Here is a 24,315-nt window from a genome sequence, read left to right on the forward strand (position 1 = left end):
GTTCAATTCTGTTCTTTCTGCGGAATTTTACCATCACTATGTCGTCTCGTGTTCCGCTCCTCACGAACGACCAAGAACACGATATCGAGAATGTGCCTCAAAATGAATATTCTTCATCGTGCCATAATGAGCACGGAGACAACGACACATACACACCCAAGACTCAATATTTCTCGACAGCATTTCGATTACTGATGCACGCCCTGGCCTTCTGGGGCATCGTATCGTTGGGCCTTCGAGTTTCCAAGGCTCTGCAGCCAAGCACCTCGGTCGAATACTCACCACACATGTCTAATTCGCACAAAGCTATTAGTAGGATTGATGGGTATCATCCTGAAACTCTTCCACCACTTCTTAACCTGTGCGACTGTGGTGACTCCATTCGGGAGGCTATCTCACGGAATTGTACATACGACACACTTGCCACAGCCTGGCTTCCGCCATATTGTCGAGACGAAGAACTCACAGCTGAGTTTGATAAAGCTGGGCCTGGGCCTGATGGTGCTTGGGCATATTTTGCCGATCAAGAAGGCAAAGTCCCACTGAATAGGAGCGAAGTTGCAGCCTTAGGTGATAAAGGCGGTTCGTTTTGGGCATCGCGGGATTGGCATATTGTTCATTGCCTCTTCTACTGGCAAAAATACCATCGTATGCGATATACCAAGATCATCATGGAGGAACGGTTTGACAGTCTGCATCATGTCCAGCATTGTGTGCGCCTAATACGCAATCCAACGCCAGATCACTTTTTCCTCATCGAGGTTCCGGTGACCATGAATTCGAGCAAAGATGCCTGATTGAGTTTTCTGAGTATGCTATTCAATGGCCTGCATCTGGGCTGGGGGCGCAGATCTACGTCGAATCATTAGCGACGTCAACGGAATGTATACAGTATTTTCGATGTTATGAATAATTTGCCATGCCATACATCATATTATACACCATAAAGATAGTTCAAAATCTTGAGCAATGCTAAAGGACATACGGGCGCATCTACGTGCAGTTGCAAAGTTTACTACGTATAGCCCAATACATGTGAGTGAGGACGGGCCATGGCCAGGCTGTTTCAGCACTGCAAGCATCCATAGTAAAGGCGCTTTCAGGCCCTAAACGAAGCTCCAAGTCTCCGCCATGTTGCGCATGCACACACGAGGGACGCCGACAGGACAGACACCAAGGTCAGGCCTAAAGACATTCCTTCGATAAAGCATGGAGGTTGGTGCGGCCCCCATGCCACACAGCCAGATAACGCGGGGAGTAGCAGAGTGCGAGATCAGGCACCAACTTGCTCAGGCGCCTGCTATTGCGTGCTGGCCGCTAATAATGAGCATCGTTTGTTGGAATCGAATTGAATGCAGTTCTTGCCCCAAATGGAAGTCGCCGTGCCGTGTCACCACGACGGTTGCAATATCAGGAACAGGGTTCAACTGCAACGGTCTCAGCTATACGTTCCCGTTAAAACGTGGCAGGTTAAGTCTACTGTAGGGGCGTTTGCATTCACTGCACCGCTGCACCTACTCGTATCACAACCCATCTCCAGGCCGGGCTACTCGGATGGAAGCCGTCATGCGATGTGAACCAACAGCGAAATGTCATGAAAGCGCGTGATAGGAGGCATGTTCTGATTAGAAAGACCGACACAGTACTGATTTACTCCCGCAACATGGGGTACGAGCCAGGGCTAAATGTATGACAGGATATAGGATATACCAGCGACCGCGCTGTCTTCATGCCTCGACCGCTCAATAATCGTGAACGTATTTATTTTTTCAGTACACGAAGTTTTCTTGCCTACTTCCCTAGCTTTGCCATAATGTCATCATTTGAGCCAAATAGCGGTCGCCTTAGTAGCTCTGCAGAGGAGCTGCTGTCCTACCTGTTCTACCAGACCCATCTTGAAAATCACTTAGCTGGTATTGAGTATAGACAGCGGATGTTGGAACACTGGAAGATACCTTCTGGCTCTAGTGTTCTTGAAATCGGATGTGGCCAGGGAGAATTCACTGTCTGCCTCGCTGACGCGGTTGGACCAGCTGGTAGAGTCGTTGCTGTTGACCCAGCGCCTGCTGGTTGGGGTATAAGCTCCTCATTCGCCATCATTCCATAATGATTTACATACTTATGGCTCACTTCGCTCGTTCTAGGAACGCCCTGTGTAATCGAATCTCAGAAACACCTCGCAGCTTCCCCCATTGGCGGTTGTATCACATTCATCAACGATACTGCCCCAAACTATGTGGCATCCCTCAGACAGGACACGCCACGGTTCGACTATGTTCTCTTGGGTCATTGTGTGTGGTTCTTTGAGAAGCCACATATGCTTCAAGAGCTAATGGAGACACTACAACCATGGGCACGATCCGTTCTCATTGCTGAATTCAGCTTCTCAACCTCTATACCCGCGGCCTTTCCTCATGTGCTAGCGGCGCAATACAACAGCACTGTAGAAGCGTTGTTGGGCGATCGTGCAGAATGGAACATACGTTCGCCATTAACACCAAGTCAAATGACACAAGCAGGTGAGAGGGCTGGATTCAGACTGGACTCGCACAAGACCATGACGCCTGGTGAAAAGAACCGTGAAGGCTCACGGGAGGTCCGAATGTTGCTCAAGGCTAAAGAATTCGAGGATGAACGGCAACTTGTAGAGCAGCGTCATGGTCCACGCATCGCACTGATGTTGAATGGTCTAAAGGATGCTGTTGCTGAGAGCGTCGAACGGTTGGGCGGTGGTGGCATTGAAGCAGTTAGAAATATGGATGTCTGGCTTGCAAAATTTGATGTAATAAGTAAAGCCGTGTGATGGAGGGTGATTGCTAACGATGGACTGCAAAGTATATACAATGCCATCCTCTTACCTCCGCAACAGGATAGAGAAAGGGTTTGGTGGTGGTCAAAGGATCAGCTTTTAAGTTTGCAATATCTAATACATATTAAATGCGAGCCAACTATCTAATGTCACATGAATGAATGATGGGTGATATTAGGCAATGGTCAGTGTGCGCCGTGTCCTCCGACTGGTCAAGTCTGGTCTGGTTTATACTGCAGCCAGCCAACCGCTGGAATCCCCAACAGCGACCCGCCGTCAGCACCTGTTAACCTGCTGCTCTCATCCCGTCGTGCCATGTCTGTGCATTTCTGCTCCGTACATTCTTCATCCACCCTGTTCTGTGCGTGATATCAGAGTATAGCTAGCAAGTCGGCGGCCAGATGCCCTCAGTCACCTCAGCAATGGAAAATAGAGAGGCAAGCGAGTCTACACGCTTGCTGCGTCCCCAAGATGGCCATGATTCAGCACCGCAACCCTCGCTTTCGATCGTCCCGAGTGCACGCCGCACAATCCTCGTCGTGGCTGCAATACAAATCGTTCTGAATATTGGAAGCTATGTTAGTTTCGCAGCCCAACTGGCCATATTGCAGGATATTGTCTGTAAAAGTCACTACGAAGAAGGACAATCTCTATCCATGGACGACGATCGATGCAAAGTAGATGCTGTGCAGAGCGAAGTCGCGTTCATTAACGGTTGGAAAGATGTGTTTGAGATGCTTCCAGGTACGTTTGGCGGTCCGAAAATATCGATTTAATGAAGGGAAGAGTCCAAAAGCTAGCGAGTGGTGCGCTGACTGAGCTGCCAGCCATTATCCTGGCAGTTCCATATGGAGCTTTGGCAGATCGCATCGGGCGCAAAAGTGTCTTTCTTCTCGCCATTGTAGGCATAGGTATGAATGACCTGTGGATGCGAATGGTCTGTAAGTAATTGTCTATCTCTCAAACGCACAGGATATTGCTTCATTGTACTGAGGTTTATTAGTTTGGTTCTCCAACTTTTTCCCCATTCGAGCGGTTTGGTTCGGCGGCTTGTGGCAAATCATAGGAGCTGGCGCTGCATCTCTGTCATCTATCTCGCATGTCATGGTTGCCGATGTTTGCCCAAGCGATCAAAGGTAATGGTGGAATTCAATTTTGTAGCTTTCCAGGTTCAGGGCAAAACTGACTATTCCTTCTTGCGACGAACAGAACGACAGCCTTCTCGCAACTCCAATCGGCCATTATGATTGCTCAATTTATCTTTATCCCCGTGGGAGGCACATTGGTATCCATCAACCCTTGGATTCCCATGGTGATCTCCTCCGTGGTGACTGCTCTGGGCTTCCTTGGAGCATTGATCTTTCTCCCAGAGACAATGCCGTCGGCAGAACGAGACTCGAGCAGTACTAGTGTTACTGACAACCACCACGGCGATCAAACATCACCCACCGGCACCAAACATGGCTTTCAAATTCGGTGGACGAATTTGGTAGCAGGCTCCGCCGCGATGATGAAATGGATCAAGCAAAACTCGCGACTTGTTGTCGTGCTTGTATGCTTCTTCCCATGGAGCATCGGGCAGCAGGCAAGCGGGACTCTCCTTTTGCAATACGCATCAAAGCGCTTAAATTGGTCTTTGGGCAAGGTACGTATATCACTAGCAGTGTATGTGGACGGCGTACATTAATTTAACCACGGAGGTATCAGGCTTCGTATCTCGTGTCCCTTGGCGCGGGGATTAACTTGATTGTGCATGCCGTCGGCATTCCTGCTCTATCTACTGTCTTGTTATGGCGTCTCAAGCTGCACGAAATCGCCAAAGACAAGGGCATTGCCCAGATCAGCGGCATTTTCCTAGTTCTTGGGACAAGTATCATCTTCGCTGCCGGATCTTGGACTATTCTTGTCCTTGGCCATGTAGTGTATAGTATGGGACTGGCATTCAGCGTCCCTGCGCGAAGCATAGTAACAAGCATGGTCGAGAAAAGGCATCTTGCAGCACTTTATACAACAATCTCGGTGCTGCTATATGGTGGTATGCTCACTGGTGGGCCATTATTCGCAGGGGCGTTTGGCTGGGGGCTCCGTCTAGGTGGGCTGTGGATTGGGATGCCATATTTGATATCCTGTGGCTGCTTTGCTTTAGCATTACTGGCAGTTTCAACAGCGCCGGCGGCGGGTAAAATGCCACGTGCGGTGGATAACGGAGATGGAGACGGCGTGGATTCAAGCGACCCGTAATCATGACAAGTGCAGATCTTGACGGCTATATGATGTGCATAGACTAGATGGCGTGGGCAAATTACGCTCTTGAACAGTATATCGCGTATTAGTGTCTCTCAGATATATAACTACATTACCATTTGTCCGGACCAAATCGCTCTCCCAGAGGCAACACGACTTGTACAGCTGTGTGTCTAGCATCCATCGTGGTTTGCGATACAGTATTTCCCCACCATTGTGGCGCATGGACACCAGCCAAGCTGAGAGCAAATATAACAGTCGTCGACATAGCCAGCCCCAGGTCGAGACCAGAAGACGTCAGATAGTTCAGTCGACTCCACCAGCGAAAGTGATATGTTTTGATTAGATATTGGAAGACGAATCCCACAATACCCCACTACAGACTCATGGTCAGAATGACAGAGTGAACAAGAAGGATGCGTGACTCTTACTGAGAGATAGTTCAACGGTGTTGCTGGTGGGATAGACCCTGCGCCGCCAAGAACAAGAGGGACAATGATGTGTTTTGCCAGTGCATATCTTTGACCAGCGAGATGGACAGCTATTGTGGCGACGGCACCCAAGACGAAAAACAGGAGCAATCCCGAGTAGATTTGACCTAGTGAAAACAAGCGGGCCGGCCCGATGAGGCCCCATAAGACAGACGCTTGAATATCCACCAGTTAATGCTATTGCGCGGGATAGTTGTGGCAGATGGGTACATTCGAAACGGCCGACGTACATGAGAAGAAGACTCTTCCACCAGGGCAAGTGAAATGTGACGGCTGCTGGGGGTCACATATTCCATCAACATTATGAATCGTCATGTTCAGCACTAGAACTTGAACTAGGCAGGACACGAGCGTTGCTGAAAGCTGGCAGACGAATGTGACTCGTGGTGGCAATTTCATATAATGCCCAAACTTCAAGTCCGCCACAAAGTCTAGCGCTTGCGACATGGTCACATAGCCAAAGTTCTTGAAACTAATAATACATCAGCGCAATAACAACTAGTCTAAAACTTCTGGCTCGTGATCTTACATCATTAACGCCATGGGCTTTCCTGGTTGTATATAGCCAAAGACAAACTCGGTCAAGACATTTAGCCCAATTTGTGTGTTTGTGACGGCTTGAATTATGCCAATTGGTATCGCAAAGATTGTCGATATTGCTATTGCGAGGAAGAATGCCCATAGGGGGAGGCTTATGGGGTATATTAGAACTGTGGTCAGCGCTAATGAGAACATCTTGCGGGTGTTAGTGAGAGTTATCGTTGATTGACATGGATCTTTCGCGCTAGAAAGACGTACAATTGCAAAAATACTGAGATACCACCAATGTGGCACTTCTCTATATTTGAACATGAGTTTCATGTGAATATCTGGTTTTTCATGCGCGCCTTTAGTATATAGGGACCATATTCTGTGCCTGTGGTTGAGCCAGGTGTAGCAGACCAACGAGACAACGGTTGCAAAGGACAGGCCGTAGTTGATGGCAAAAGTAGTACTACAACAAGGTTAGCTCACAAGGGGCATTCGGATGCATGAAAATCCTCAAGGATACCTAATAAAAACGGGTGAGTAGGATTCGTACGCCTGTTGATCAAGCGTGAACATCGGGGATAAAATGCGCGTTACGTTGTACCTGGCACCTGTGTTGTCGTAGGGCTGCGAATCGCTTATGGGCAAGTAGGCGGCATACCATACCCCTGTGTAGTGCAGAACCGTAGATAAACCCAAATAGAATATCACAACTCCCAAAAGTGTATTAGCGATAGCCGGCCTGGTTCGCTAATCTTAGCATTCCCCGAGTCTAGCTAACTAAGCTCATAGAATGATCCTCACCAAGGTGGTATCAGCGGCGATCCGACGTAGCCCGCAATCTGAGCCCAGTCAAGGGTAATTGGGATAAGAGAAATCCCAGTAGTGCCTCCGAATAGTTGATTGACGACGGCGTTACTAGGGGCAGCCCAAGTAAGAAAGGCAGGGATACTCAGGCACTGCATCAGAAAGCCTGGAATGAAATAGTACACAAACATGGACATCGCAACTATGAAAAACCATCGAAGCTTGGGCATGTTTCCACTGAAGACGGCGGGATCTAAGGCGGACTGATTTGACTCGTGCATGGTAGTGAGCAATGAGACAACAGCAAGATTGCTTGGCCAGATCATTGATGCAGGGTATACTAGATACAGATTAGCTGGGGTGATGGAAGCTTGACTTTATTGGACACTCCTACCCAGAAGCTTTCTCAGCATGCCAGCAATGCCATACCCTAAACATTGTGTCGAGACGATGAGGAGAAGCTGGTACAAAACGCCGAAATCTTGTTTATAGAATACCAGCTGTGCTAAGATCACATCCGTCGCGTTCGCCACTGAGAGAGCAACACTAGCCATGATCATGATGACTGAATGCTCTTTGACGTTGAATGGCCCAGGATTAAGATCCAATTTAGGACCTGAAGGCCAGAGCTGTATGCGTTTATCAGGCATACACGTCTCCCAAGTCCGACCCAAAACCCAACCGAGGAACAGCACTATGAGTGATCCAAGGCCAATTCTGGGGGACCGCAAAGAGAAGAGAGTATTGAGAGCGGCTCCAATAATACAAAGGCTCAAGCCGATTACCCAAGCCCTTATAGTGTTGTATGGCAAATGCTCCTCATCGAAATTTCGTGCAACGGCTCGCACTTCAGGATACGGCGAGTCCTCGGCCTCACAGTCATCTTCCTTGTCGGAGGATAATTCACCAGAAGCTGACATATCATCGGCTAGAAGATGATGGTCTGGCCAATCTGAGATATCCAGATTGTCTTGGACGTCATTGTTCCAAAAAGGCTGTTTCGTTGAAAGCGGCAAATACTCCTCGTCTTTGGTTCCAGTTTCAGACCGCATAGCTGACAAAACAGAGCATATGCTGAGATACTAAGCTCTTAATAGACACGATAAATGGAAGGGGAAAGATGAAGAGCAATTATCAAGGACTTCATATAATGCAAATGCGCCAGCACTTGGACCTGCAGATGGCTTCAAGTCACCCACCGCCGCGGTGCTTCATAGTCCTCGTGTGGCTTATCAGAGCCTCTTTGAGAAACAGACCGTCTGGATTATTAGTGTGTCCGGTGTCATTGATCCTTCTTGCTCTAGTGTTGGTGCGGCCGGCAACATCCAACATCTCAGCGCCTGGTCCTGCTCGCTGTAGATTCATACCCCTCTCTCCACCCAAATCCCACCCCCACAGCGTTCGACTCACCCCCTGAATGTATATCAAGCTGTTGGCTGATCGCACCATTCGATTAGAAAGTGAGCAATGCATCCTTTTCAACCTACAACCTCATTCGTCGTCCAGCCTGGCACGGGCTCGGGCTTCTGCACTTGCCGTAGTGAGCCATGGGTGCCAAGTGGTGTCCTTTAAGCATAGTCATGGTCCGATTCGTAAGACCCCGAGGCTCCACGCACGGTATGCAGGGCATCCCCTCAGATACTCTTCTCGACACTGGTTCTTGCCGACACATAGAATTGGGCAACGCGCAACAGTGAGCAGCAGCGGTGGTGCATGTCCGGTCTGTTAACATATCGTTTCTTCTCTGCTAGGGTACTCTTATGCTACATCCTCTTGCCATTAGTTCGACGTACATTGTCATTGTCATCTTAGGAGCGTGGTTCTCTCGATGAGTCGGATCGCTTTTGTTCTGAACTAATCTCAGTGATCAAAACGCCTAAAACTAAGTCGTCCACGCAAGGCGGGACAGCAATTGCAACGATGCAATGCCCTGTTGGCAGCGATGACAACTTCGGCCCAAGAGTCAATGTCGCGTGCCGACCCTTCGACTTCACGCTGCTATTTGAGGATGCATTCTTCATTGCTCTGCCTGCTGCAGTCATGATGCTGATACTCCCCCTTCAGTTCCGCAAACTGTGGAGGATGCCGATTGTGGCTGCTTCGTATCGGCTTGCAGCGTATAAATCGGCCGCCTTGGTAATTCTCATCATTGTCCATCTGGTTGCTCTCGCACTGCGTGTCCAATCAAGCGTTCTACACACTCGAATGGCCATTGCTACGGAGGTGCTGTCTGTTTCGTCCAACGTCGGGGCATTGGCTCTTTCGTTTCTTGTCGATCAGCGATCTGTTAAACCGTCAGACGTATTAGTGTTGTACTACTCAGCATCCACCATTCTCGGTATCCCGCGACTGCGCACACTCTGGTTATTTCCTCCAGATTATTTGATACAGCAGGCCATATGGACCGTTTTGCTTATCCTTACTGCGAGTGTTGCCACCATTGAATGCTTTGGGAAAACAAAGTACTTGCGGCCCGCAGTCAAGAATGGGCTTACATCTGAGCAAATGACCAGCTTTTGGAGCCGCAGCTTCTTTGTTTGGCTGCTTCCTGTGTTTCAAAAAGGATATAGTAATTTATTTCTTGTCGATGACTTACCTGATATTGACAAGGATATGAAGGAGTCGGCAACCTGGGCCGAACTGGAGGCTGCCTGGCGTCGCACTCAGAGAGGCCGCATTGGATTCCGCCTCGTGCGAGCGACTTTTAGAGCGAATAGTTGGTCATTTCTTTCTGCGATTGTACCACGGTTGATACTGTCCGCTTTCACATTTTGCCAGCCTTTTCTTATTCAAGCCGCAGTATCTCATTTGAGCGGTACAGCAAACGAGGATGACCATGAGCGATTCGGGCAGGCCTTAGTGGGAGCATTCGCATTGGTTTACTTGGGCATTGCGGTAAGTCGGCTTCCAGTACCTGCAGTTTTAGTCTTTTTGTCTCAGAAAACTGTGATAGATCTGACCACTAACGGTGTTATGTTCCTAGATTTCAAGGGCAGTATACTGGCGTCAAACCTATCGTATGCTCGCCAAGGTACGAGCCGGTCTGACAGCAAAGATATACCGCCAAACAGTGTCACTTCAATCTCGAGATGTGGAAGATTCAGCCGCACTTACCTTAATGGGCACTGATGTAGAGAGAATTGTGGAGTCACTGAGATTCTTTCACGAAACGTGGGCAGCAATTCCGGAGGTCGCCATCGGTGTCTGGCTTCTTACCCGCCAGGTTCTCTACGCCTCAATCGCACCAATTGTGATTTGTATGAGTAAGTAAACACTGTTGGCTATTATCAAAAGCATTTCTGCACCAGTATGTATTAACCTCACGTCAGTAAGCCTAGCTGGAACGTCGCTCGTTGCCAAGCACTTTGGACCAGCCCAGAAACGCTGGGTGGACTGCGTTGAGAAGAGGATAGGCGCAACGTCCAGCATGCTGAGCAATATAAAATCAGCCAAAATGCTTGGCCTCATGAATCACTGGAGCCAAGCAATTCAGAAGTTGCGAGCCATCGAAATTGACGTGTCAGGAAAGTTTCGGATACTGCGTGTCTGGGCCATCATTATCGGTCAGTTACCCCAGCAGGGCTAAAATGACTACGGCTCGACCACTAACCACTGTGAACTACAGGAAATGTTCCTGGATCGCTGGCACCTTTCGTTACACTAGCCATCTATGCTCTTATTGCCCTTGCCAGCGGCGATCAATCGCTTCTAGTCACTCAGGCCTTCACGTCCCTTGCCCTCATTAACCTAGTGACAGAGCCGCTGCTCATGTTCTGCCAGGCCTTGCCATCGCTCACACAGGCCTTATCTTGCTTCTCACGCATTGAAAAGTTTTTAATAGTCAACTCACCTTCCTGGCACCTGGAATCCCACAGCACTCTGGAGGAAGATACGTCTGCTATGCCCTTACGTTTTCATGCTGAACATTCTAACTCTCCACACCTGGTCACATTCCAATCTGCAAACATCTCTTGGCTCCCAAAGAATCATCAAGGAAAAGTAGTTCTACACAACCTCAATTTCAGTATTTCTACTGGCTTCACAGCCATTGTTGGGCCTGTAGGATCAGGGAAAACTTCACTTCTAGCCAGCATCATTGGAGAAACGACGGTAGTCTCTGGAGAAATGCAGTCTCGTATCACCTCCCGGGTGGCATTTTGCTCTCAAAGGCCGTGGTTGACAAATGATACCATCAAGAACAATGTCATTGGAGAGCTAGATTTCGATCAAACGTGGTTCAGCTATGTCATTCAATGTTGCGCGCTTCGTGAAGACCTAGAAAACTTACCTGGCGGTATCATGACCGCTGTAGGCGAGAATGGCTCGTCGCTCAGCGGAGGTCAACGTCAGCGAGTGGTATGCCGGGCCATAAAATCTTCCAACTTTAAAATATCGTGTACCTGACTCAGTTTCATAGGCGCTCGCTCGGGCCGTTTATTCAAGACTACCGACTGTCATCTTGGATGATTTCATTAGTGGCTTAGACCCAAAAGCAGTCAAGACGATACAAACCAGCCTTTTCCACCCAAATGGGCACTTTCGCAAAGCAGGTATCTCAGTGATTCTCGCTGCCAATGGTTGTAAGTTCCCCTGTGTAACTAATTCGTCACCATGCAATGCAATCCATTATACTGACATTCATGCAGCGAGTTTACTTCCTTATATGGACGACGTAGTTCTTCTTGAAGAAGGATCCATCTCGGATACTGGATCTTACGAACATATCAAGGCACGAAAACCTGATATGTTCAGATGGAACGAACATACAACCGATCCCAATGATGATCGGACGAAAGAAGAGAGTTCAGCTAGTCATGAAGCGGAACCACAGGGCTCCAACTCTACGACATCACAGCAACAGGGCCAGATCGGTGGCTCTGATAGAGCTGGATTCAGCAGACAAAAAGGGAGCTGGAGCGTTTACTCGTACTACGGCAAAAAAGCAGGCAAGCTCTCTTTGTTTTTATGGGCAATCTCTACTCTTATTGGCGCCATCTCCAACTCTTATTCCAGTAAGCACATGCCGTCAGTGCCTTTCAGCGATAGTCCAACCGCTAATAAACAACAGCATTGTGGGTAGACCGATGGACTTCAGCGAGTGCAGAACAAGGCAACCAACAGCTCGGGCTATACCTCGGGATCTACTTCTTATTGGTGGCTCTTGCTATAATAGGAGTCTTCTTTGAATGCTGGTTAGTTGTACCCAACGTAAACATTCAGCCTTATTGCTTAGTATCGCACATGTTATCTGACCTGATGCGTCCTAGGACCTTTTTCCTTTACATAGTCAGGGACACTGCGATCAAGCTTCACACAGATCTGCTGCACGCAGTTGTCAGGTAAAATGGCAATCACGCAATCATATTCCTAAGCAATTCATTCGCTAATCTCGCTGTGAACTACTTTCTAGTGCGCCATTTTACTTCTTCCTCGAGTCAGACCTTGGGTCCATAACGAATAGGTACGATTTGCGAGCACCCTGCCTCCGAATTGCACAAGCTCCGACTTACGCCTTGCCACTATAGATTTAGCCAAGATATGAACCTCATCGATATGACCTTGCCGTCCCAAGCTCTGCAATTCACTTCCGGTATTAGCAACTCCTTATTTCCAGCCGATTTAGTACGGTCACTCACTAATGATATGCCTGATTCCAGGATTTTCTTGGTGTTTGGTTCAGTTCGTTGTCTTATGCGTTTTGGGGAAATACCTTGCAGCTGTGGTTCCCGTCCTTGGTGGAGTTCTGTTTCTCGTTCAGCGTTACTACTTGCGAACGTCCAGACAGCTTCGAATGTTGGAAATAGAGGCGAAAACTCCGCTGTATTCTCATTTCACAGACACCATCAGCGGCATTGCAACTATCCGGGCGTTTGGTTGGCAGATGCCCTTCAGCGACCGCCTAGCGGCCATATTAAACCGGTCCCAGCGGCCATTTTATATGCTTTTCTGTGTGCAACAATGGCTAACACTGGTAGTAGATCTTGTGGCAGGGGCTTTAGCGGTCACCCTTGTCGCGATTGCACTGTCTCTGACCGCCGACGGTCTCGGACCCGGTGCTCTGGGAGTTGCATTAGTCATAACACTTCAATTCAATGGCCTGCTAATCCAAACAATCCAGTCTTGGACAAAGCTAGAGACTTCCATTGGAGCGGTGGCAAGAGTGCAGCAGTTTGTGAACGAAGCTCCATCGGACCTGGGTAGGTTGCCAGCGCCTTCGAATTCGTGGCCTCAAAACGGCAGGGTGCAAGTACAGCGCCTCACGGCGGCACACACGTAAGTATCTCACAACCTAGATTTTAGACCGGGTGTTACAGTTCACCTAGGGAGTACATCATCTGATATAATACCGTTAGACCAAGATCCGAAGACGTACTGAAAGATGTCAGCCTCGATATTGCTGCCGGCGAAAAAATAGCAGTGTGTGGGTCATCTGGCAGCGGGAAGACTTCATTGATTATGGCCATGATGCAGATGATGGATGTTCGGAGCGGACGGGTGGTGATAGATGATACCGATGTGGCAACATTGGACGGGGAGAGCCTGCGCAGTCATCTCAACGTGGTGCCTCAAGAACCACTCTTTATGCCAGGAAGCCTCAGATTCAACTTGGATCCCAGGGGCGTAGCCTCCGACGCATCAATTGAGGCGATGCTGCGACGCGTTAGCGTTAGACTCTGGGACAAGCTTGCGATGGGCTCAAATGGAAGCCTTCATGAAGAATTCAAGTCATCCCAATGGTCTCATGGAGAGCAACAGCTATTATGTCTGACGAGGGCCTTGCTAATCCCCAGCAAGGTCATCATCTTTGACGAGGCAATGAGCAGGTATGGTCCATTCGAGGTTCTACTATCTCTGCATTTTGCAAATTTATTAACCAAGATGTGGAATCTAGCGTTGATGAGAAGACAGAAGCACTCATGCAGCACATTGTTGAGGCTGAGTTTAAGGATAGAACAGTAATATCCATCATTCACCGATATTCGCACATTGATTGGTTTGACCGTATTGCGGTTTTGCGAGAGGGAAGAATAGTAGAATGTGACAGTGCACATGCGTTACTGAGCAAATCTGGGTCGGCCTTCAGAGCCCTTTATATGGTTGGCGGTAAAAACTTTTAAATTCTATGGGTTCGCATTGCATATACAGTCTCCATTGCTACACTAATTAAAACTACTGTTTATTTGTTCATTTTCTATTAATATCTTTACTAATGGATGAATAAAAAGCTTCTAAGTAAAAAAGTGATGTCAAATTTCAGGCGTAGTTAGCGGCTTTTGCGTCCGATTAAATCCATACGAACTAACAAAAGCTAACCATTTTTTCGGTCCTCTTTTCCCTGGAGACTCCAAAGCTTCCCCACAAACGTCTAGCTTCTCGCACTTGCATGCATCTTTATTCCCGCAGTGCAAGCCATGACCCATGGCAAGGGCCTGCTTCCTACGATAGATGCGTAGACCAAAGAGGTAGCACACGAGATGTTTGGCAGTGGCTTTCTTACGCAGAATGTTCTTTGTAGATCTTGATTGTCTGAACTAGAAAGCCATGCCTGTTACATGGATTTACCGCCTGCTGCTTTCTAAAATCCGTGGCATATCGCGTCGGTGCTCCCACTTGTCTCTCAGCCGTGCCCTGAGCTCAGAAGGGCCAGCCAACCACAGTCAATTGTATTCGAATGTTCACCCTTTTGCTTCGTAAGATACGACGCGGCTACAAAGATCGGTATTAAAGAAGGCACGTTGGACGAGAAATACAATGGATGATTCTATCGACATAAAAAAAAAAAAAAAAAAAAAAAAAAAAGCAAAGCGAATAGATTGAAAGAAGCATTGGCATCATGTCACACCTCAGTATAATGCAAGGACTAGTCTCAATGGTATCTTTCATCTTTTGTAAGTGTATATGTCAAGTGTGTGTGGCCTATGTATTTGGCAATTTCCGTAGCCATAAGTAAATGAATGAAGAAGAAAAAAAGTTTCTTTTTCCGGTTTTTCTTTTTCTTTTTTCTTTTTTTTTTAATGAAGGTTGGAACTTCGACATGTGGTTGACGAGCTTCCCCCGGTCTAGGAGACTGACCCGCGTCTGTGACTCTGTGTGACAAGCTAGTCTCCTATTATTAGTAATAGGAGGGATTCCCAAAGGATAAACCGTGGTCTGGATTACGTTGGCGAATATGCCATACGGAACTGGCAGGCAACAAGGAATGGCTAGTAAACAAGCTGTCACGTAACTGGTAGAGAGTATCCACTAGATTCAATCAAGCGTTGCAATTAGTATTGACAACCGGCTATCTAAGTATTCTAAATGAGTGTAGAGAAGCAAACTTATACATCCAATTGGCCTGTGATGGATCGAGTAGCTGATTCTTTGTTTGGTCGTGACAGTCTGCAGTTATGGGAGAAAAGATGGGAGCATATGAGAGAGGCGAATCAAGTAACCCAACTGAAAATAAAATGTTGTATAAACCAACCATGTGAGCCCTCCGCGTGTTTCACCACCATCAAATTTTCAGGTACTCGTCAAACCAAGATACAGCTTGCAAAAAAGCCTGCTCTTTGGCGAATCGCTGGGTCTGGACGCTCAGGTCGCATCGAACAGCAAAACCGTGCGTAACGCTGGAAAACAAGTTGATCTGATAAGGCTGCTTTGTCTTGATCAAGATCTCCTCCGACTTATGACGTTTTTCCATAGGAAAGACAGGGTCGATCTCCGCAGCTGCAATAGAAAGCGGTCCGGAGATAGCAGCAAGCTCATCCTCCTCTACAGAGGATGGATGAGCGATGTAACCACAGTCAATTGCACCTTCCTTCAGATTGCGAATGACGTACTGAGACTCTTATTAATCGTAATTCAAGTCCATGTGCAACAGAAGCAGCTTACCTTAGCACCAAAACAGTAGCCGACAGCGCCAAGTTTCTTGAACCCCATTTCTTTCAGAGCTTTGATGCCGGCTAGAACTATGGGATCCACTGTTGCAGGGACGTGAGGATGTTGACCATCAGATCCTTTCTGAAACCAACTAGGGAAGTCGAAAGTTCCGGAATGAGCTTTGTCCAATGGCACTGCATCGCCGTCGAATGTGTCCAGGAGCAGACAAGCATATCCATTCGCAGCAAAGGAATCCGCGATAAGCTTGCTGTTCTGCCAGATCCCAATGACATCAGGCAAATATAACACAGCCACCTCCTTGTGGGATTTTACCTCAGCCGGGGTTGCTAGATATGCTTGAATATTTGCTTCGATGTTTATCAATTGACCAGTTGGTTCACCTCTTTCATTTGTATCAGTATTATGACAAAAGCAGATTGACTTCCTATGAGCCTTTCCCCTTCGCCTCTCAAAATAGGAGGTAGAGGTGTGAAAATTATAGTCAGGATTGGCAGAACTTACTCATGGCGAGAGCCAACGTTACAGCAACGACCTGGAGGGTTTGACGCCATGGCGGTTTAGAAAAGAATTTGTGAGTTAATGGCTAGTTCAGTGTCGTTCCAAGTTCGACGACCAGAGTCCAAGTCAGAATCAGTCGATGATGGTTTCTTAGATTAAAGACGACATTGTTGCCGCGGGACTTATGTATTTCTCCTTATAGTGCTAAAAACCATTGAATAATTTTGTCGCCTGGTGATGCCCGAAAGGCACGCACCGTCTTACAGCGACTTGAACTTCGCGGAGTTAAGTTTGAGGCCATCGCGTAATCACTAAACAAATCAATTCCGAACTTGAGGTTAGACTCGGATCAGAAATCTAAATTCTCCGAGCTACCTTCTAGTCCCGAGGGGCAAAATGAACCAATTCGTTGGAGCCGGCCCTTAATGCCGGATTGACTGATCGCCCTGGATCGGAAAGAAGGTGGAGAAGTCTACTTAGCACACGGCCGTCTTGATCAGGGAGCCAGATTTTAGCCCAGTCCGGCACACGCCTCAGCGGCCGATGGCGCAACTCTCGGCACCGTCTCGCACAAAGTCCGTCAACAAGGCTATGTCTGTATGTCGGGTGGAGGATAAGAGCGGAAGCTGTACAGATGCTGGCGAGCTCGCATCTTGGGTGAGTCTACACACCTCAACAAACTTATGGAGTCAATGCGTGATCATTCGCAAGAACGAAAACGTTGCCTAGATGAGTCAATGTGGGACTCAGAAAGACAGTGCCACGCAGAAAGCCTCGTCACGCAAACGAGAGGCTTGCGATGTTTGCCATTGGCGAAAGATCAAGTGCGACAAGTCTTTCCCTTGTGTGCAATGTTCGCAGTCGTTCTACGGTTTGTCAGCCTCGTTGCTGGTCAAGGCATGCACTCATGACAACGATTACAGATTGTCAATACTTTGGACGTAACCACCAGGCAAAGCGAACAGGATCACCTCCGCAGCAAAAGAATGACGCAAAACGAAGATGGCAGCATCAGGATTTTGCCAATCCCTCATTTTCAGCATCTCAACTGACCAATGTGTTCTCCGACACTCTGCGTAGCAGAAGCTCAAAGAGAAAAGGGCCATCCGGGGGCGAAAATCCAGTTGCAAAACACGCGAGAGCTTTTTATTTAGTCGAGCAAGGAGAAATTGAGTTCCAGGGCCGCTCTGCCGATAGAACGTTTCTTCGTGGCCTCAAAGAAGAGATTGGGGCTTGGCCGGGAGATGATACTCCTCGGAACCTGCCTACAGCTTTTTCGGTACCAGGCCTGTTCATCACCGAAAGGGTATCGAGGTGTGGAGTTGCTCTACCACCTATTCACCGAGCGACAAAGCTTGTCCAAGAAGCGCTTGATGCACATATCTTACTCAACTTCGTACATCGGCCTTCTTTTGACCGCTTATTCCACTTGGTTTACTCTTTAGAGCCAAGTGAATATAGTTCGAAGGAGAGGCAATTCTTACCACTTCTTTACGCTCTTCTCGCTTACGGGACGTTGTTCTCGCAACAGGTTGAAGACGCTGGCTATGGAGAGATTTTATCTGAGGCGTACTTCATCCAATTCCGCAAATGACTTGACCGACACTGAAGCCTTGAACAGATCACAATACTATGCGAAAAGCAAGCAGCTGCAGGATATTGCTGAGTGCAAAAGTCTAATTTCCCTGCAGGCAATCGTCATCTTGAATCTTTTTCTTTTGTCCACGACCAGACTTTCAACATGCTACACTTACCTCACGACATCAATGTCTATCGCTTTGCGGATGGGTTTGCATCAATCTCTCGATAAGAGTCAGGATGTAATTTCTCAAGAGATTGGTAAAAGACTTTTTTGGGTTTTAAGGTTTCTCATTAACGATGTAGCCGCTGGCATTGGCCTGCCAAATCTGCTCGACGGAAACGATATAGGGCAATTGCTACCGATGCAAGATCACGACACTGATTCACCAGACAAGATAATGCTAGACCAGTTCAATGACCTTATTAGTCATGTGTCAGGTTTCAGCGCTTATCAGTCATTGCATTGGATATTTGATAAGGTCATAAGACAACTATACCCATCAAAGGCCTCGAGCGACTTCAAAATCTCTGACTCTACGAGTCAAACCGTAGCATTCAGCATAGTACGGGAGTTAGAATCAGAGTTGGTGCAGTGGGCGAAGAAACTTCCCCTCCCTCTACGGCTTGGAGTAACTACTACAAGAAGTCCAGTACAAAGGTGAGTGATTTGATTGGTGTTTGATGTGGAATTCCTAACGACAACGATAGAGCCCATTATATGTTGTACCTGACGTATGCCCATACGCAACTATGTCTTTACCGACCATTCTTGCACTACGTTTCATCACATGCGTTGCAGCCCGTATGCTCTGTGAGCAGCGCCTCCTCATGTGCCATTGCATGTATTGACGCCGCTCAGAATATTGTAGCACTATGCTTGGACATGTTTAAGCACGGCCTTCTTGCAGGGCCAAATTGGATTGCGATTCATATTCTCTTCAGCTCGATGTCATGCCTTTTGTACTCGATACTAATGTCCAGAGCCACATACCAAGCAGAGATGATCTTCAAAGATATATCTAAAAGCAGGAAAATACTGAATTTTCTTGCTAAAACTAGCTTTCATGCTCGGCGAGCGAAGATTACGTTCATGGTGAGATAAGTCAAGGTACGCATTTGCGTTTGATCCGTCTGACTAAATTGTGAAGGTCATGGTGTCCAATATCCCCAGCAACTTCGAAGCCATTCGAGACCAATTATTCGAGTTTGACGTCGAAACCTCCAATGACCTAAATCGTGATTCGCCAGACGACAGTGCTCGTCTCAGCGGAGAGTCTTACACCGCTTCATTGGCCCAGAAAACCTTATCAGTCTCATCAAATTTTCTTTTCGATGAGCCTGCCCCCGGCATTGAGTCATCTACAGATAGAGGAAACGGTGGACAGGATATGCAGGACGGCTCAAGCCTTGCTCCGCAAACTCATCAGCGGAAACTGGTCGCATTGCACGCACCTTCAACTTTGCCAATTCCAGTAGTACGATCGCCATCCGAGCACTCTCATCAAACTGGGAGTAAAACAACAGAAGAAGCTGAGACCTTGAGCAATACCCTTTTGGTCAGCTCAGAAAACGCGGAGAAGTTCTTGGAGGCTCGTTCACTGAGTTTGGAGCACGGACCCACGTTTGCAAACTGGTTGGAGCAGGCGGAGTTGGACAGCTCCAAAAGTCTAACGCTTTGTGATGGGTATTCGAACATGTCTCAAGACTGGGGCGATTCCCCCTGTATAGCATCTTACTTTTGAAACACTTATTTACCGCCGAAGATAATTGACTTTCATGTTGTCTATTGAAAGACACCTATCGCAGATTTGCTTTACAATCAGCTTGTTATTCATAGAGTTAGTGAAAGGTTGGGTCGCCCATGTGGAGCTCATCAATCCTTCAACGCCGTCTACACCCATTGCTTTTGAGGTAATTGATAGATGCAGCCCTGGGTTTATACGTGTGTTCGTTACCGCTTTGTTCAGCTGTCCTGCTACGTGGGCTTTGGGGTTGCATGGGTAAATACGGAGTATGTACTTCTGATCATGATTATAGGGAGTGGGTTTCTAACATTCATAATAATCACGTAACGCTTGGGTATATGGATATGTGGCTCTGAATGCTTGTGAGTTATGTACGCAAGATATCAATCTGTGACTCGCTGATATTGCTGCATAAATAGGTAATTCAAACTGCTGATTTGAGTCGATTGAACTTCTAGGGTAGCAGGTGTGTAACAGAATACTAAGGGACCTTAGGTAGCCCTGCAGTACCTATCTAAGTCGTAAAGATCACGTCGGCGATATATTATAAGCTGTAAAAGGTTGATTGTAGTAGATCGTAAATAAACTTAGAACCAATTGTGAATTGTGGCATCATACTATTAAAGTCAAGAGAAGTCAGCGCGCTTATCTACCTGTGTTACTCCTGCCGTCGCAATATAATTCTGTGGATATAATCAGTGAGGAACCCCAGATTATTACGGTCGCTATGACTATTATTTCAGTTTCATGCGACCGGTCCAATTTCATGTCGTCCCGCTGTTGTAATGGGGGCTTTGATGCCGGATGGGGGTTGCTCTGGTGGCGGTAGTCTGTGAGTTGAAGTTGACTGCTTCCAACGCAGCGACACCTGGGGACATTCCACATACCTAAAAAAAAGACAGCGGCAATTAGCCCGACACTTGGGATTGATATTTCCCGGGGAATCCCTGTAACCCACGGTCAGAGCTAGCGCTACCTACTGTGGGAGTTCAGGATTACCACCGTTACAGCACGATGTGCAGTTATTCATTCATGTTCGGGTATTCGTCTTGAAAAGGCATAGCGTCAGAGCAAACCATTGGCTAGAGCATTAACTATAACACCATTGCCCTCTTATGTAGTCGCTCCCTCATTCGTTCCTATCTTCACTATTTGCGCTGCCCTCATTCTCGACTAATAGCCGATGGATAAAGCGACTTTAGGAAAGCCATATGCCCCTCGTCGCCGAACAGGATGTCTAGAGTGTCGGAAACGTCACATACGATGTGATGAGATACAGCCAACATGGTAAGGGTATTCACTCACGACCTGCATTAACGTGTGCTGTGCCGATTCTCACCGAAACGAAAGCTAACTAAGCTGGTATGAACAGTGGAAACTGTTCACGTTCAAGGGTACAGAGAGTTTGCAAGTATACTCCCACGATCCCTCTGCGTGACAGGAGGGCTGTGGACAAAGCATGCCAACCATGGGAACAGTTGGTGTTTATGACGATCACACATGCAGCCAAGCACTCAGATGCAACATTTCTTCAAGGAAAGATTGGTGTTATTATTCATGGAGCATTAGATCCCTTCCAATTTCTCGGCATAGAAATGCCATTTCAATCCAAAGAGCTTTTTCATTATTGTGAGTGGCAGAAATATTCAGTTGGAACTCATGCAAGCAACGGGATTTTCGACAGGGGAAGCATCTTTAGGAGCTAATATATTGGACTCGAAAGTTTGCCATATAGACCACAGTATGAACTCTATATCACAAGATAAAACATCCCCCAGGTGCGAGCTTGTTTCTATTCTCAAGGTCTCTTGCTTAATTTAATTATAACAACGGGAAAGCTTTAACTCCATGATGAACGATCCTCACGCGCTACGCCTGACCCTTTTGATTGCCGCGCTGCATTTTGAGTGGACAACTGGGGGTATGCAATCTTTCGAATCCACCTTCCTCTTCCACAAAGTAAAACTGATCCACATGGTCAACAAGTGGATCACAGAACGACAGCCTGAACGCACGACTTGCATTATCAGCCAGATAGCCTCACTCTGCTTTATCGAGGTAAGTCCGGAGAGCCAGAACGGAGGAAAGTCTACAATGGAATCAACCAATTGCAAACATGCAAGCTTCCCACTTATCCTTGCAGCTTTGTCTAGGTCACGTCTTTAGCGCAAAGGCCCACCTAGGCGGTATGTTGAACCTTTTGAAAGAACGGAAACGACACTGGCAGCGATTACCAGAGCAAGATGAACCTCTATATGAAAGTTCGAAAGAAGAAGAGTTCAATCACCGATACTACTTATTGTAAGTCTTTACCGAAATCTATCTCCATCCTTAGCTGCCTTAGATGTACAAATCAACGCATCGCCACTAGGCGTGTACTCATGCTTAAGTAGATTACATTCTCTCTTCACCCGAAACATGAGTAGACTCCTTAATAGTATGCGCTGCGACGAAGTTTCACAAACTTATCACGCCGTGCATTCCGAGAAGCTTCTAGCCTTGGCAAGTCGGCTGGACCATGTGGAGAAGAATTGCGATCTCTCGCTCAAGCTTGATGCCCTATGCTTAATGCCATTCCTTTCACGATCCCCACATACAGGGACAATCTCGCCTTGGATTGATGGCACAGATACGGTTCGTGACCTGCGAGACCTAACAGACAGTCTTGACATGATCCGATCGAAGCGAAGCTTCTCCGCATCAGAAAACGAGTTTGCCTCGGCATGTGCAAATGGAGTTGCATCAAAGCTACACGTTCAATATATTGCTTCACATATCGCATCCATCTCGCCAAAGATGCGGAGACAAATGTCAACAGAGGCAGTAAAAGTACTGAAGTCAACATGGTGTGGCTTGTACAGCGCCACTAGCTTATATCTACACTACGTACTAGGGTTTCGAAGTTGCTCAGAGGAGACGTTGGACGATTACGTTTTTCATATTTTGAGGGATGCTCTGATCCGCCATTTCGCGAAAGCGAAGGATTGCATGGGAGCGGATGGGTGTCTACTATTTTGGCAAATATTCCTCGGTGCAATTAGCGTGGAGATCAGATTCCGGCGATCTGCCTCCATGGGCTCAGAACTTCATACCCTCGATTCAGATATATTAGAGTTTTTCGACAAAGGTATTCGACGGTGGAGTCAAGCTTGTCATATCAGACAATGGGTTGATGCTAGAGCTACCCTTCAAAATATCGCGTGGCCAATCATATATGCCGAGGAACACATAGCAAAGGCGGTTTGGGAACGAGCTCATTTCTCATAGTTTCCGCTCGATGATCAATAAATGCCCCCCTGAAAACAATGTTTTGATTGGACTAGGTGATTATGAAGCTAATCAACCGCAGGAGGCAGACTTGCGTTGTCTTGTAGTTCGCCCAAGCAGCACCGCCTTTCTCCAGCGGTGGGCTGATTCTCGAAGTTCGCTTATTCGTCCAGAATAGGCTTAGCATTGCATCGACATGTGCGTCGGGCACTCCATTGCAAGGACGAGATCCAGCACTATGTGGATTCCGAAGTCTGGAGTCGTTAGTCAACAGTCTCGTAGCTACCGCTATATAAAAGATGCGCCGTCACGTCCAATTGTGAAAGTCAGACCTGAGCAGAACACTCCGTTCCTCTATCACTCAACCGTCACCATGCCTTATCTCACGAAAGAGGAACTCGAAGCTATCTTCGCTAATCAACCGCTTGCGAACGGCGGACCTTTTTGGACCCGCGTAGCAGAGGATGTCGATTGGACTATTATGGGTAGTGGCCCAGGCACTGGACATTTCACCAACCTGACCGAGCTTCGGGCCAACACAATTGAAAAGTTAATGAAAGCCCTTCAAGGCCCACTGGAATTGAAGATAGTGCATGTTTTCTTCGGGGGCGAGAATTACGAGTGGACGACAATGGAGCTAGAAGCTCGCGGTATTCGAAAATCGGGTGAGATCTTTTGTCTCTTCAACTTGATGGAGATGGCGGAGTCCCGCGACACACAGCTAACTCTTACTAGGCAAAGAGTACATGAACCGCTATGCTTTAGTAATCAAGTGGAATGACGAGGGTAAAGTGATTGCTGTTAGAGATTACCTTGACACTGCCCTGATTGCAGAGGTCTGGAAGGAAGCTGAAGAAATGGGCATATGTTAGTATAAAGATGGTGAGTTAGGTCTTCTGGAGATTGTATTTGTTATCAACATGCGAGAATTGGTAAAGCTGCAATAAAACGGTACAGCCTCCTATCTCCCAAGTATACTATCCGTGAAAATTGAGTCAGTATTGTGATTCAAAAAGTCCGGAACTCATGCTACGTTGCCTTATTCGGGCACCATAAAAGTAAAAGAGAAAAGGAACAGGTATCATCACAGCAGAGATAAAGCCGAAGATGCTGATCCCCCAACTAACACCCATTGCCTCCAACATTGGATTGCCGAATAAAGCGGATGCAGCAGCGAAGATAGATCGCATGAAGGTCGTGATTGAGATTGCAGAAGCTGCATATTTCGGAAAAGTATCCATGAGGTAGTTGACGCAACCCTGGAAGATGACTAGGAACCCGAAACCGAGTAAGACCAGCGCGAAGCAGGGGACAATCCAATGGACTGGGCTGGCTGCAGTCCAGCCAAAGAGAAAAATTCCAGCGCATAAGAGGACAGAACCCGGTAACGTAGTGACCAGCCTTGCCTCTGGTACTGGTTTACCGTTGTTTGCCTTCATCCTCTTAACGTATCCGCGGC

General features: G+C 47.4%; 9 protein-coding genes across 9 annotated transcripts; 7 read left to right on the top strand and 2 right to left on the bottom strand.

The window, feature by feature from the left end:
- Nucleotides 1-38: 38 nt before the first annotated feature.
- On the top strand, nt 39-797 carry T069G_04412 (uncharacterized protein; the record flags this gene model as incomplete). Its single annotated transcript, XM_056171622.1, has 1 exon — nt 39-797. The coding sequence occupies one exon, from the start codon at nt 39-41 to the stop codon at nt 795-797; it is 759 nt and encodes a 252-aa protein (XP_056032514.1).
- A 1,016-nt stretch (nt 798-1,813) lies between these two features.
- Nucleotides 1,814-2,803, top strand: T069G_04413 (methyltransferase domain-containing protein; the record flags this gene model as incomplete). The annotated part of the gene is made up of 2 exons (XM_056171623.1): nt 1,814-2,075; nt 2,145-2,803. 2 exons carry the CDS (start codon nt 1,814-1,816, stop codon nt 2,801-2,803), a joined length of 921 nt encoding a protein of 306 aa, XP_056032515.1.
- A 428-nt stretch (nt 2,804-3,231) lies between these two features.
- T069G_04414 (major facilitator superfamily domain-containing protein) lies at nt 3,232-4,992 on the top strand (the record flags this gene model as incomplete). The annotated part of the gene is made up of 6 exons (XM_056171624.1): nt 3,232-3,553; nt 3,637-3,750; nt 3,813-3,945; nt 4,019-4,454; nt 4,517-4,731; nt 4,809-4,992. 6 exons carry the CDS (start codon nt 3,232-3,234, stop codon nt 4,990-4,992), a joined length of 1,404 nt encoding a protein of 467 aa, XP_056032516.1.
- Nucleotides 4,993-5,165: 173 nt separating this feature from the next.
- Nucleotides 5,166-8,211, bottom strand: T069G_04415 (OPT oligopeptide transporter protein domain-containing protein; the record flags this gene model as incomplete). Its single annotated transcript, XM_056171625.1, has 10 exons — nt 5,166-5,429; nt 5,485-5,522; nt 5,613-5,699; nt 5,775-6,016; nt 6,074-6,279; nt 6,343-6,538; nt 6,596-6,814; nt 6,877-7,219; nt 7,274-7,831; nt 8,079-8,211. The coding sequence occupies 10 exons, from the start codon at nt 8,209-8,211 to the stop codon at nt 5,166-5,168; spliced, it is 2,286 nt and encodes a 761-aa protein (XP_056032517.1).
- Nucleotides 8,212-8,799: 588 nt separating this feature from the next.
- Nucleotides 8,800-13,997, top strand: T069G_04416 (ABC transporter domain-containing protein; the record flags this gene model as incomplete). The annotated part of the gene is made up of 16 exons (XM_056171626.1): nt 8,800-9,217; nt 9,257-9,774; nt 9,863-10,142; nt 10,188-10,442; nt 10,505-10,709; nt 10,755-11,235; nt 11,297-11,459; nt 11,526-11,891; nt 11,948-12,071; nt 12,147-12,218; nt 12,290-12,340; nt 12,405-12,469; nt 12,537-12,770; nt 12,855-13,152; nt 13,233-13,703; nt 13,772-13,997. The coding sequence occupies 16 exons, from the start codon at nt 8,800-8,802 to the stop codon at nt 13,995-13,997; spliced, it is 4,227 nt and encodes a 1,408-aa protein (XP_056032518.1).
- Nucleotides 13,998-15,376: 1,379 nt separating this feature from the next.
- On the bottom strand, nt 15,377-16,316 carry T069G_04417 (dienelactone hydrolase family domain-containing protein; the record flags this gene model as incomplete). The annotated part of the gene is made up of 3 exons (XM_056171627.1): nt 15,377-15,703; nt 15,757-16,147; nt 16,267-16,316. The coding sequence occupies 3 exons, from the start codon at nt 16,314-16,316 to the stop codon at nt 15,377-15,379; spliced, it is 768 nt and encodes a 255-aa protein (XP_056032519.1).
- A 2,679-nt stretch (nt 16,317-18,995) lies between these two features.
- T069G_04418 (uncharacterized protein) lies at nt 18,996-19,586 on the top strand (the record flags this gene model as incomplete). The annotated part of the gene is made up of 1 exon (XM_056171628.1): nt 18,996-19,586. One exon carries the CDS (start codon nt 18,996-18,998, stop codon nt 19,584-19,586), a length of 591 nt encoding a protein of 196 aa, XP_056032520.1.
- A 1,854-nt stretch (nt 19,587-21,440) lies between these two features.
- On the top strand, nt 21,441-21,894 carry T069G_04419 (uncharacterized protein; the record flags this gene model as incomplete). Its single annotated transcript, XM_056171629.1, has 2 exons — nt 21,441-21,647; nt 21,733-21,894. The coding sequence occupies 2 exons, from the start codon at nt 21,441-21,443 to the stop codon at nt 21,892-21,894; spliced, it is 369 nt and encodes a 122-aa protein (XP_056032521.1).
- A 1,335-nt stretch (nt 21,895-23,229) lies between these two features.
- T069G_04420 (uncharacterized protein) lies at nt 23,230-23,728 on the top strand (the record flags this gene model as incomplete). Its single annotated transcript, XM_056171630.1, has 2 exons — nt 23,230-23,521; nt 23,592-23,728. 2 exons carry the CDS (start codon nt 23,230-23,232, stop codon nt 23,726-23,728), a joined length of 429 nt encoding a protein of 142 aa, XP_056032522.1.
- Between the last annotated feature and the right edge of the window lie 587 nt (nt 23,729-24,315).

This window comes from Trichoderma breve, chromosome 2 (assembly GCF_028502605.1).
Source record: "Trichoderma breve strain T069 chromosome 2, whole genome shotgun sequence".
Classification (NCBI taxonomy): domain Eukaryota; kingdom Fungi; phylum Ascomycota; class Sordariomycetes; order Hypocreales; family Hypocreaceae; genus Trichoderma; species Trichoderma breve.